Genomic DNA, 12989 nt, shown 5'->3' on the forward strand with positions numbered 1-12989 from the left:
ACAAATCCCGTCTGTGGGTGAATTAGGGAGTCCAAACGTCCTCTCTCTACATGTGTGTGCGACGGTGCTTGTTGTCTCTGCATTCTGCGATCATCCACTTCATGGCCAGAAAACACAGTCTGACGGTGTTGACAAAAAGTGGTTACACAACTTTGAAACATGCATGTGTCACCGAAAAACAACCTTGCTTTGATATGAGATATTATTAAGTGTAACTTTTGACAAAACAAACAACAAAAAAAAACATTTTTGTCCATGTTATAGCAGATGAGTGATTGAACCCTTCTCTGTGGACACACTGTTTTAGATGTAGTGAGAAGACAATAAGTGTCATAGATTTCACATAATAATGATAAAATTAAATTGAAGGGGATAATTGTGTTAAATAATTCTATTATTAATCCCCATAACATTTACAATTGAAAATATTTTTATTTATTTCACCCAGATAGCAGTTGAAGAATGACTGAGCCTGCTTTAAATTACTTTTAAGTTATTAGCACAAAATAAATATGTTATAATTATTGATATTGTGTGTATCCCTATATCTGTGATATTATACTGATAAAGTCATTACAAACATTAACTCATAATATAGATTAACTTGATTTATTTACATTTTTGTCAGCTGTAAGAAGTGGTCTTATAGAGCCATCTAGTGGTTAGCAGAGGGGCTGACAGTGGACCTCAAAGTTTTTTTCTTCTTCTTTTTAAGGAAAGAAGCCCAGAGGGAGAACTGGGAATGCCTTGTCTTCAAGAAGATCAGAACGATAGAGACCTCACCTGCATCTTTAATATAGAAAGTCTATTGTGTGTTGTAAGCCACAACAAATGGCAGATAGTGATATAACATGCAAAAAAATAAATGTTCCCTTTGAATTTCACATATTTATTAAAAAAGTGAAATTCAGTATGTAACTGAGAATAACTCACCAATAACTTCAGATAAAAAGAAAGATTCTGCATTTACATATGAGCACTTTATTAGAGGTAAACAAAGAGCTCTCTCATATGGTTTCAGGTGTTGTGCATCTTAGTTACAGTACTGAGCATCATCCTCTTATCAGCAGAAGTAAAAGAATAGACAAGGTGTGAGCTTTACTGTCATAATAATGTCACTTAAAAATAAAATGTCTCTTTTCTGAGGTGGGATTGAGTTCATTTAACCAACATTAGCAGCAGTCAGAGTCCAGAGTTTGGAATGGTATCATGACAAAAGCAGTGCAGTATCCAATGGGAACATGATATAATGCCATAAAAAACCTGATAAGCTCAGAATGGATCTAATGAGGTTTTTATGCTTGTGTAAACATGGCCAAAAACTTGCTTGTTGTCACATTGGAGTAACATTAATGTGTGTGTGTTTGATCTTGTTTTTATATCCTGCTGGGGACTGAATACACACCAACTCATGGGGACTCCTGTCACATTTTTTTTTGAGAATGTAAAAATGCAGGACGTTTTCTGTGAGGGGAAGGGCAATAGAATATATGGTTTTTACAGTAGAAAAGCCATTATGCCTATGGAGAATCCCTACAAGAATAGCAAACCGCAGACAGTTCCATGAATGATGCAGAAATGTTTTTGTGCCAATATTTTGAGAACATTATTAAAGTCCAGTGAACATTGAACAAGCATTCTAGTAATGTTACTAGAAGAATATTAATAAACATACTACAGGTTTATTAATACTAGAAGATATTAATAAACATTAACATCTTGATGTAACATTTATCATTGATATTTTCTGTAAAGCTGCTTTGAAACAAGTACAATATAAATAAACTTGACTGAGAGGCTGCGTTAGTGATCATACATGCAGCAAAGTTCAGTTAAAGGGAGTGAAGTAGATCTGTTATTTCCAAATGGCACATGGTCTCACAGTAGGCTATAGCATTTTATATGCACCTTATGCATTCATCAAATCACCAACATACCAGAGCCATCAGGATGATATAGATATAAATTCTCTGTCTGTTTGACTTTTTTTTTTTAAGTCTCACACTGGGTAGGAAGGAAACAGCCTCCATTCCCTGCTCCGCCTCTTCCTGTATCTTTGTGTTTCCCTTCTGCCCAAATCATCCTGCCGTTTATTTTACCATTTTTATGATGCCCTTTCTCCATTGATCTGTAGAAACTCCATAGAAGTGTCTGTCTGTATTCTATAATAATCAAGACATACTGATCTATATTCATACCTATAGACCTATCAGAGAAGATAAAAGGAACAGTTTGATAATGCAGCTCTGATAAAAAAGGAGGATTCACACACAAAAGAAATATCATTACAGTTTAACAAACTTGCATGCTTTATTTGTTTTTAAGAAAATAAGCTATGAGAGAATTTTCATTTTAGAGTGAACTGTTCCTTAAAGACTCCCAAGTCAAGGGCCTACTGATTAGAAACCACAGTAATACCAAAACATGTTCATGATATGAAACTTCCTTTTCCTTCTTAACTGCCTGCCTTAACTTTCTGCTTTTAGACATAAGTGAACTACCATTGTCCCCAATGAAAACCTATTTCTGCAACATAAGAAAACAAAGCATGATTTGGAAATCCGTGACATAAAATGCCATGAGATAAAATGTGGAAATTATGACATACAAGTCATAATTATGACATAAATAGTAAAACATTAGGCTACATTAGAATTATGATCTCATGAATATGATTTAGTATGTCATAATTTTTACTTCTTAATTTCATATATTTTTTAATTATGCCATAATTTCAATGTTTTTTTCCCTCTGGATTTTGACTTTTATTTCTTAATTATGGCATTTATGTCATAATTTAATATTTTTATCTCATAATTCTGACTTTTTATTTCATAAATATGATTATTTGTTTTAATATCATATGTATGATTTACCAAAGTATATTTCTTATGTGGTGGAAATGTACATCCATACTTGTCAATATAAATGAGATAAAATAAAAAAATAGGAAAGCTTTGTGAGTGATTTTCATATTACAAACCAGAACATAGATATTTGCTAAATGGCTAAATATATATCCTCAAACACATCCACATCTCTGCTTCACAGATGTATCTTGCTTCTGGGGTTTGAGCTCAGCGTGTGACTTTTATTACTTGCTACCTGCCCTAACTACCACTTATGTAATTTGTGCATTTTCACATAAGCCACTGTGATAAGAAAGCTGCAAGGATCATTGATGTAACTGCTTTCAGAGTCTCCCATCCGTGCATGCAGAGACATCATGGGGCTCAAATTGCACGTTAGTGAGGAACATGCTCTTATAAAGCTTACCAGTCACATACCCCCCACATGTGCTTGTTTGTTGCCAAAGAACCAGTTTTGAACTGACCCCCCCCCCCCCCCCCCCCCAAAAAAAAACCCAGTTTGTGTTTTAAAAATATTTTATACATAAGGCAACATTACTAGTTGTGTTTCAATGAAACAAACAAAAAAAATGTCCAAATGCAAGTACAACAATTACAATAATAATAATAACAATAATAATAATTATAATAATCAAAATTCTCAATAATATGTTACTGGACTTGGATTTACAATTACAATTATGGAGATGCAGGTTCTACCTTTAAATACTGAAAACCATCCAGAAATTGGCACAAATGTGTAAAAAACAAACAAAAAACACTGCAAACCTATAACTGGCATCAGAGCTTTGAACTAATAAAGCACAAAACATTTCTCTTTTACTGCATAGTAAACCTCAATTTGCTATTAGAACTCTGCAGGTCTATATTGTGAAAGTGGAATGCAGGCATACACACCCTTGTCATTTCATAGACATGTAAAATATGGCTTTAAAATACTCAAACAATAGAGTTTTTCAGCGGTTTTGTACACTGGGTTGTTCACCCTGCCAGTAAAGATTTACAATTTAGACATTTGACCCTTTCAAAAAGGACAAATGTCGGAAAAACTTACAATACTTAACCCTGCAAGAACACCAAAGACTCCAGTAATGCACAGGAAAAATACTTTGAGACACTTAATTGAAAAATATTAAAATCCAATTAGTACACATTTGATATTTATATATATTTTTTATTTTTAGTAGGTACAAGAAGAATTAGCATTTTATAAAATGCAAGTTAGTCTGAGGCAGATGTACAGTAGTGTGTTTTCAAAGGCATAGTAAAAAGACCATAAAATTTTACACTGCTACTTTTCGTTGCGTGACAGTTTTATGATCTGTCACCAGCTTCAGCGGGGAATGACACATTAATATACTTCAGTGTATCAATAAATTCACCATTAGGGGGTTCGTGCAACGTGCAGATCCATGCATAAAGACTATAAGGAAACACAGAAGCTCGTATGTGCCTGTGACGTCTGAAGTCCTCTGCTCTGGTCCTGTTACGCGCAGAAGACCAAACCCATTAAACCGTGCGCGCTTGGAGAGAGCAGCACCTCTCCACCTGAACCGACCCGAATGATTCAGCCGTTTTACGGAGGAAAGCACTAAGTATATTAGACAGTTATTAGGAGTACAAATAGTGGCTTAAATGGTTTGCCAGATGTGGATGCTAAACTTGTGGTTTTCTCAAAGGAAAACAATGCTGATTACGTGCGCATTGCAACACAACGACTTATAGTAAACTCTTCTAAACTGGAATCGGGGATGAAGGTGATGTACTGGCTCTTGTTGTTGGATCTTAGACAAAGAGACATTGAGTCATCTTATCCTTATTGATCACAGAATCGGAGAAGATTCTGATCAATTAGGGGAAGCGCTACAGAAACCCAGAGGACAGTGCGCTGCGTTTGAGGTAGGGTTGTAGCTACACACTATAACTAAATAAGAGTGAAACATAGCTTCATTCTGTGGCTGATTAAGCCTAATACTTTGCATGGTCGTGTTATCGCGTTATCAAGTTTAATTCCAAACTTTCAAATTGCATTTTCCCTTGAAAACTCTACCTATTGCAAAAAAAGCATGTAAACTTTTTTGATTGGTATGATCATCTTACTGCAATTACGTGACAGTAAAATTTACACTTTGTTAAAATATAGGCTAGTTTAAATATATAAACATTTTGTTAGTTTTCGCATAAAGACTGTGAATCGCAATGACATTCTAAAGCTGAATTTCCATAGACACTGAAAAAAAGATACTAATCTTTTTTTAAGGTAAGTGGTTGCAAACAATTTATTTTAGCATATAATTAATATATATATATGCCTATGTTGAAATTCAGTCAACTAAATCTCTTTATTTAAATGTAGCTAAACCAAACTGATTGCAACCACTTATCTTCACATTTTTTCAGTAAATTCAATGAATAATTTTTTTTCAATACCTCAATATATTTTATAATTTACCATTATACTAGGCTTATTCTAGGATGTTCTAAGGAATTTCCATGGGTAGCTTTATTTTAGGGGTGAAGTGTCTCGAGCTATAAGCAGCTGTGGAGCGATTGATTGATTGATGCTATAATAAAGTAACAATGCTTGAACGTTATGGTTACTCCCTCAGTGAACTGTCTAGTGAAAATTCGCACCCTCGGTAATTCGTAACTTTTATTGTTATTCAAATGATTGAAATCTTACATATAGGCCTATACATACAGGCAATTAAGAATTGGCGAATAAGACCATCCTGCACAAAGAGATCTGCATGTGCATATATGATTCACAAGCTGAACAAGGGCTCGTGATAAAAAAAAAAAAAAACATCTGTAGGCCTATATATTACAGCTGCCACAAAGATTCAACGGAAATATAAGACGGAAAATAAGTGGATGTGTCGGCACATCAACACGGCCTTTTGTTAAAGTCATGCACTCGAGAGCGTATGGCATGGAAGGCAAGTTAAATATTCACCGGTGCGGTGCAAATGCGGACGGTTCATGTGAATTAGTGCCTGGACTGTTTGTACTCATAACAGTGACATCGTTACCCTTTATTTCGATTTATGGTTCAACGGATTTCTGAGGCTGTGCTTTATTTGTGCAACACATTGTGTCGCTCTGTTCACTTTGCACGCCTCATATCCAGCGCCACTTAAAGTCAAGGTCATGCAACATATAAATATTCTTCATGCAATGTCAATGCAATATGAATATGCAAGTTTTTGAAATACAAAAACAAAATTCCAATTAATTGAGGAAAAGTCTTTGACTTTTTTTGTTGGCGTAACAAACTTTTTTTCAAATATCTATTGATTTTTTTTTTTTTATAATTTCCAGTGCATATCTAAAAATAAAGGTTCCAGTTAAAACCAAATTGGGTTTTACAACCTGATGCCATAGAAGAACCTTTAAATTCCTTCAAAAATAACTATTTATTTTCTAGATCTTCAGAAAACCATTAATGCACTCAACAATATGCTGATCTGAAGAACCTCTAAAAAAATAATCTTTTACCCCAAAGAACCATTGAGGAACCTTTATTGTTAGGACTGAAAAAGCTGGTTGAGTATCTGTCCTTATTAACTATACTGAATTAGGAGGGTATTTCTTTTTTTTTTTTTCTTCTTCTTTTTTTTAACAACTGTTTAATGAGTTTTATTTTGTGGAACAGTAGTGCAAAACAAAAATCAGCTGTACAAATTTAAAACCCACCCCTTGGTAGACTTAAAAAATAAAAAATAAAATAACATAAATAATAATAATAAACACATTAATTAATATTAAGGAAGGTATTTCCATTTTAAGTGTATCTGTCATATTTAATACTCTCAGAATTGTTCAGTTAATGTTTTAATCGTGTTTTTTCTGTCTACTGAGAAAAGCTGTAAAAAAAAAAAATAGAGCTCAATGCATTGTGTTTGAAGAAATTTTCCATATTGATTTCCCATATTTTGAATTAAGGATTGCATTGTGTTAAAGGAATGTCAAATAAACTTATCACATAATGTCATTTTTCTATGGATTTTTATCCTACAGTAAGAGTGAACCATGCAAGTTTAATTTCACATTTTAAATATCATGCTGCTGAGATAAACCACTATTTTGCATTCTCATTTTTTTTCATTTTAGCCCTTTGGTGATTCAAAATCAGCAGTTCCTTGCCAAATCGGTGTCTGTCTCTAAATATGGCAACCCAGGGGCCCATGTGCAATACCTCAATCTCAGACTATGCAAACCAGTCCAATGAATTCACCAATATTTCCACTCAACTGAATGAAAGCTTGATGGCCGAGGAAGACAGCACAAAGATCCTGGCCGTAATCTACCTCGTGGTGTTCATCGTGGGTTTGACGGGCAACTCTCTGGCCATTTTCGTGGTTCTGCGCTACACCAAAATGAAGACGGTCACCAACATGTACATTTTAAACCTGGCAGTGGCTGACGAGTTGTACATCCTGGGACTTCCATTTCTCACCACCCACAACGTGCTCACCTACTGGCCATTTGGCAACTTCCTCTGTCGTATTCTGATGTGGGCAGACTCCATCAGTCAATTTACTAGCACATTCTGTCTGACAGTAATGAGCATTGATCGCTATATGGCTGTGGTACATCCTATCCGCAGCACGAGGTGGCGGCGGCCCAGTGTTGCCAAGGTGATAAATAGCATGGTATGGGCACTGTCCTGTCTGCTGACACTGCCAGTCATCATTTACTGCGACGTTCAGCCAGAGCTCAACACCTGCAACCTTAGCTGGCCCGAACCGCGTGATGTGTGGTCGACCGCTTTCATTCTCTACACCGCCATACTAGGTTTCTTCTGTCCACTTCTGGTCATCTGCCTGTGTTACCTGCTTATTGTAATCAAGGTAAAGTCTGCCGGTGCGCGAGCGGGACTCTCCAAACGCCGCAAGTCTGAGAAGAAAGTGACGAGAATGGTGGTGATCATCGTGGTGGTGTTCGTCCTCTGCTGGCTGCCGTTTTTCATACTCAACATCCTCAACCTAATCAGCACCCTCCCAGAGAACAGCCTTGTCACCGGCGTCTACTTTCTCTCCGTCATCCTGACCTACGTCAACAGCTGCGCCAATCCGCTGCTTTATAGCTTTCTGTCGGACAACTTTAAGCGGAGCTTCCAGCAAGTGCTGTGCATCCACAGGGTCAACGGGGTCAGCAACGGTCCCCCTGCTCGTGAGCGCCTCAGCAGAAACCAACAGAATGAGGCATTCTTCCCTCCAAGAAGCTTTGATTTCAATGACCATGTCCAGAGCTTTCAAGTAAGGGCATTTAATTATGAAACACATCTTTAGCAACATCTTTTGGTAACACTTTAGAATAGGGAACACTTATTCACTATTAACTACGACTTTTCCCTCAATAAATTCCTAATTTGCTGCTTATTAATAGTTAGTAAAGTAGTTGTTAAGTTTAGGTATTGGGTAGGATTAGGGATGCAGAATAAGGTCATGTAGAATAAGGCATTAATATGTGGTTTATTACTACTAAAAATGGCTAATATTCTAGTAATATGCATGCTAATAAGAAACTAGTTAAGAGACCCTAAAATAAAGTGTTACTCATCTTTTAAACAATCCATAGACATTCACCTAGTATGAAGACCAGTGTGGATGTCAATGTTGTTATCATTAACTAAACCTGAAGCTGAAATAAATATATATTTATATTTAAATATATATTTCAGCTTCAGGTTTAGTTAATGATAACAACATTGATATATATATATATATATATATATATATATATATATATATATATATCTACAGATCTAAATATTTAAATTTCAAAAGCTTTTTGAAGTTTTTCAGAATTATGGGATATACATTTGCAGTTGCGAGAAATATGGGCAAAATTGCAACATTACAAACTCGGTTTATACTCGATTGGTATATATTATAAAGTCAGAATTTTGAGTTTTCTTCTCAGAATTGTTAAATTAAATCTCACAAATCTGAGTTATAAAGTCAGAGTGGTGAAATATAAACTCGCCATTATAAGAAAATAGTTTTCCCCCCTCAGAATTGGACTTCATAACTCACAATTTGTGGGGTTGTATCTCAAGATTCTGAGAAAATAAGATATAAACCCAGAATTGCCAGTAGGTATCTCGAAATTTCGACTATATTTCTCTCAATTGCAAGTATACTGCCATAATTCTAAATTTGTAAATGTTAGTTCATATCACACAATTCTGGAAAAAAATGTGAGGGAAAGAATCAGAACTGTGAAATAAAAAGTTGCAATTACTTTGTGGCAGAAATAGGCTTCCATAAAAATGACTAAAATTGAAACAAAAATAAAGCTAATAGAAATATTTGGAAATCTAATAAAAATATCAAAAGCATATAACATTACAACCAATTAATAAAATGTAAATTGTAATCTAATTTAATTTACACATATTAATTTGGAATATTCTATCAATTTTTTTATTGATTTTTTCTATTCAAATTTTCATATCTTTACTCATCTGCCTATGTGGATTTGATGCAGATTTACATTTTTTGTAATGTATTTGAACAGCATTCATTTGTTGCAATTATTCAGTTTCTCTAAGGCCTTCATTTTATCACTTATTAGTGATAGCACTATGACTAAAGAGGGAAGGATGCTCATCGATTATGGTCATAAATGTCAGGCTTATCAGAGCAAACAGCAGAGAACATCAAAAGTAGAACATCACTAAATCTTCTCAAATCAAACAGGTCTGGCCCATCACACCTTAGTCATCAGATTATGAAACATTATCCTCAAAGAAGTGATATAGGCCATAAAAACAAAACAACCAGGTACATGTTCATTTCTCAGGCAGCGCCAACATTCCAAGCATTCTAATTAGTATACATTTAGAATGTTGAGAAACATAGAAGCTTTGAATGTTGGTACTTGGGGCCTTAAGAAGCAACATTTCTACTAAATGGTCACTATTGCATAATGGACTTTATACTACTACTAAAGGCATGTAGATCTCAGCTGGTTGTTCTGTACATAAATGCCCCTTAGATCTGAAGGAAAGCAAATACATCTAATAGAATTCTAAGAATAGGTGCTACAAGTAAAGGCTTTGTTCTTTCTATTGTTTTTGCTTTCTGAAATCTTACACCTACCTTTTCCTTTTCAGTCCATTGGTTTGGCGGCTGAGGCCTGTGATAAATTGGAAAACCACCGACCTGGACCACAGCCGAGCAGCCAGTCCATATAAAATCTGAAAGTTGGATGCCCCCCCCCCCCCCCCCCCCCTTTACACATATATTCTTCTCTATACACGTTTTGTTCTGTTTGAATCAGTCGTCCAATCAAAGTCACTATGACATGGTCAAAGCATACGGCTTTATATAAAGTTATTGTTGTCTCTGCTTAGATCAAACACTCTCTGGTGCACAAACACAATACATTTCCATGTAAATATCACTTTGCGGTGAGAAGATATCAGTGATGTTATATATGACTGTAAATATGTATTATAATGGCAAATGGCTCATCATATTGTTCAGCATGACTGAATGAAACTGGGAAACTGTTCACCCACAACCTTTGGACCAATTTGGACAGTTGAGAGAGGAAGTGGCTTCTGCTGTTACATTTTGATGGATCATTGCTAATTTGGTGGCGGTTCTTAACATTTTTGCTCTCGAACAAACTCTCCTGGTGATTTTCTGCATTTCAAAGCAGAGTGATACACAAGGTTTGGTAGAAATGCCAAACAGCCTATTAAAGGCAGAATGTTTTATTTATGATGGATGAAGAGGCTTAGTTGGAGCTGAAGCAATGGCCAAAACATCCTGAGAGCAGCAAGAAGCTGCACAGGAAGAAATCAAGATGTTTTTTTTCTTTAGTTGGGGTTGATAATGTGTACCTGTGTTATGCTACCTTAGTCTTGATGTTGTTTGTATCATTCCTAATAAACATGAATTTACAGGATTACAATAATTTTCAAATCGAAACATCTTGTAATAATTCTGTAGGAAAATACTTCTATGTTATTAGATTATTATGTGCTGTATATAGTTAACAACACTGTAAAGTTAATTACTTTAAATAGAGGTCCTGTCTAAATGTTTTATATTAACCTGTTAATCAGGCTTTCCTGTAGCTCAAATAGTAGAGCATGGCGCTAGCAACGCCAAGGTCATGGGTTCGATTCCCAGGGAAAGCAAGAGCTGATAAAATGTAAAAAAAACTGTAACTTGAATGCAATGTAAGTCGCTTTGGATAAAAATGTCTGCTAAATGCATAAATGTAAATGTAATCACACTGTTCAGTTCTACAAGTACATAAACTGCTGCTTACAAGTACATTAAACAGCTGCTTACAAGGATTCAAAAAATATCTCCATCTGTTAACATCTCATGACATGTTGGAGTTGTTGTTTTTTACCATAGATAGATTTGATTTTATTTGCAAGTCACCTTTACATCATCAGATTCCTTATTTGTGTTCAGGGCCAGAAGGTCAGCAGATTTTCCATACTTTATTGGCTTTAGATTTACAGAGACTGTACTCATTAATAGACACTTCTGGGTCAGTTTGGCCAATTTTCAACTATAGCCCCCAGGCAGGTATGAAGAAAAGCAAAGAGGCACGAATAAGGGACAATACTCAAAACAAGATAAGTATGCAGACAAAATGTTACATAGACAAGACAGTGAATTTAGACAAAATTATGTTTCCGCATCAGAACAGATTTTGAGAAATGTAGCATTACATCACTTGTTCACCAATGGATCCTCTGCAGTGAATGGGTGCCGTCAGAATGAGAGTTCAAACAACTGATCAAAACATCACAATAATCCACAAGTAATCCACACCACTCCAGTTCAACAGTTAATGTCGTGTGAAGAGAAAAGCTGCATGTTTGTAAGAAACAATTAAACCATTGCTTCCGGCAAACAATATGAGTCGATAACCCATAATAATGCTTTGTCCAGCGAAAAAGTTTATCCCCTCGTGTCCTCTCACATCAAATTCCACCTATTTGAGACAAAATGTATTTTTCACTGGAGAAAGCAATAATATGAATAGAGGACTTTTAGCCCGGAAGCGACGGTTAGAAGTTAAAAATGTCTTAATGATGGATTTGTCTCTTTCAAACATGCATCTTTTCTCTTCACGAAACGTTACTTGATGGACTGGAGTTGTGTGGATTACTTGTGGATTAGTGTGATGTTTTTATCAGCTGTTTTGACTCTCATTCTGACGGCACCCACTCACTACAGAGGATCCACTGATGAGCAAGTGATGTAATTCTACATTTCTCTAAATCTGTTACAATAAACAAACTCATCTACATCTTGGATGGACTGAGGGTGATTACATTTTCAGCCAAATTTCATTCAGAGGATGTACTTTCTCCAACAAAAATTAATCCGCTGCAAGATCAGTTCTAGTTTTAAATGACATCATCATCCAGTCAGCAAAAAGATTGATTTTGTGTTGCTAAAAGCACAAAGACCAGATCCCTTCCACTGCTTTTCTGAAATACTATGCTGAAGTAAGAAGGTTCAAAAAATGCAAAACATTTCTATTAAATGGTTACTGTTGCACTTTGGACTCTATAAATACCATGCCCTTTCTGGCATGCAGGCAAATTCCTACAAATCTATAGATCGTACCGTCTTTACAAGTGCACCTTTTACTCTTTTATTTTTTCCTTCTATTAAAATGTTTCATTGTGCCGAACAATGATCCTTATAATCACTGTTTATTGTTGATGTATCATGAACAGGTTCTGGCCATTCATTTTTCAGGTCATATGCATTCCAGTGTTTATTTTGAGTTCAGTCACTTATTTGCCACTAGCATTAGTGGACTTGTCCATGTTAGAACCAGCCACAGTCTTGACAAACCAGTTTCACCACAGTGTCGTTCCACTCTCTACCTCTTTGTCAGCATGCCCCTTTTCTCTCAATTTTGCCGTCTCTACCCATATGTTGATGTTGTTTACTGACAACCCATCTCTCAGGGTTCAAGAGGTAGCAAGTGTCACTTGTCTTTTTTCAATACGTTCAAACCTGCCGTATGCAAACTCTCAATGTCAAAGCAGAGGACAATACCCAGCATGCACTGAAAAAGTGCTTTGAATTTAAATAATTTTCAGTTCCACAAATCAGTAAAGAT

The 12989-nt window shown here is 35.6% G+C and overlaps 1 protein-coding gene across 1 annotated transcript; it reads left to right on the forward strand.

Annotated features, from left to right (window-relative positions):
* The first annotated feature begins 4344 nt into the window (after positions 1-4344).
* Positions 4345-11193, forward strand: LOC306860852 (somatostatin receptor type 5-like). The gene is made up of 3 exons (XM_079402815.1): positions 4345-4769; positions 6984-8131; positions 9994-11193. The coding sequence occupies exons 2-3, from the start codon at positions 7040-7042 to the stop codon at positions 10072-10074; spliced, it is 1173 nt and encodes a 390-aa protein (XP_079258941.1). The 5' UTR covers positions 4345-4769; positions 6984-7039; the 3' UTR covers positions 10075-11193.
* The last annotated feature ends 1796 nt before the right edge of the window (positions 11194-12989 follow it).

The sequence above is a fragment of the Barbus barbus genome, assembly GCF_936440315.1.
Source record: "Barbus barbus genome assembly, chromosome: 4".
NCBI lineage: Eukaryota > Metazoa > Chordata > Actinopteri > Cypriniformes > Cyprinidae > Barbus > Barbus barbus.

Bases quoted from the DNA above. Each gene is read 5' to 3' on its own strand.
- LOC306860852 (XM_079402815.1), top strand. From the start codon at position 7,040: ATGGCAACCCAGGGGCCCATGTGCAATACCTCAATCTCAGACTATGCA. The intron at 8,132-9,993 runs GTAAGGGCATTT...TTTCCTTTTCAG, and splicing joins ACCATGTCCAGAGCTTTCAA to TCCATTGGTTTGGCGGCTGA.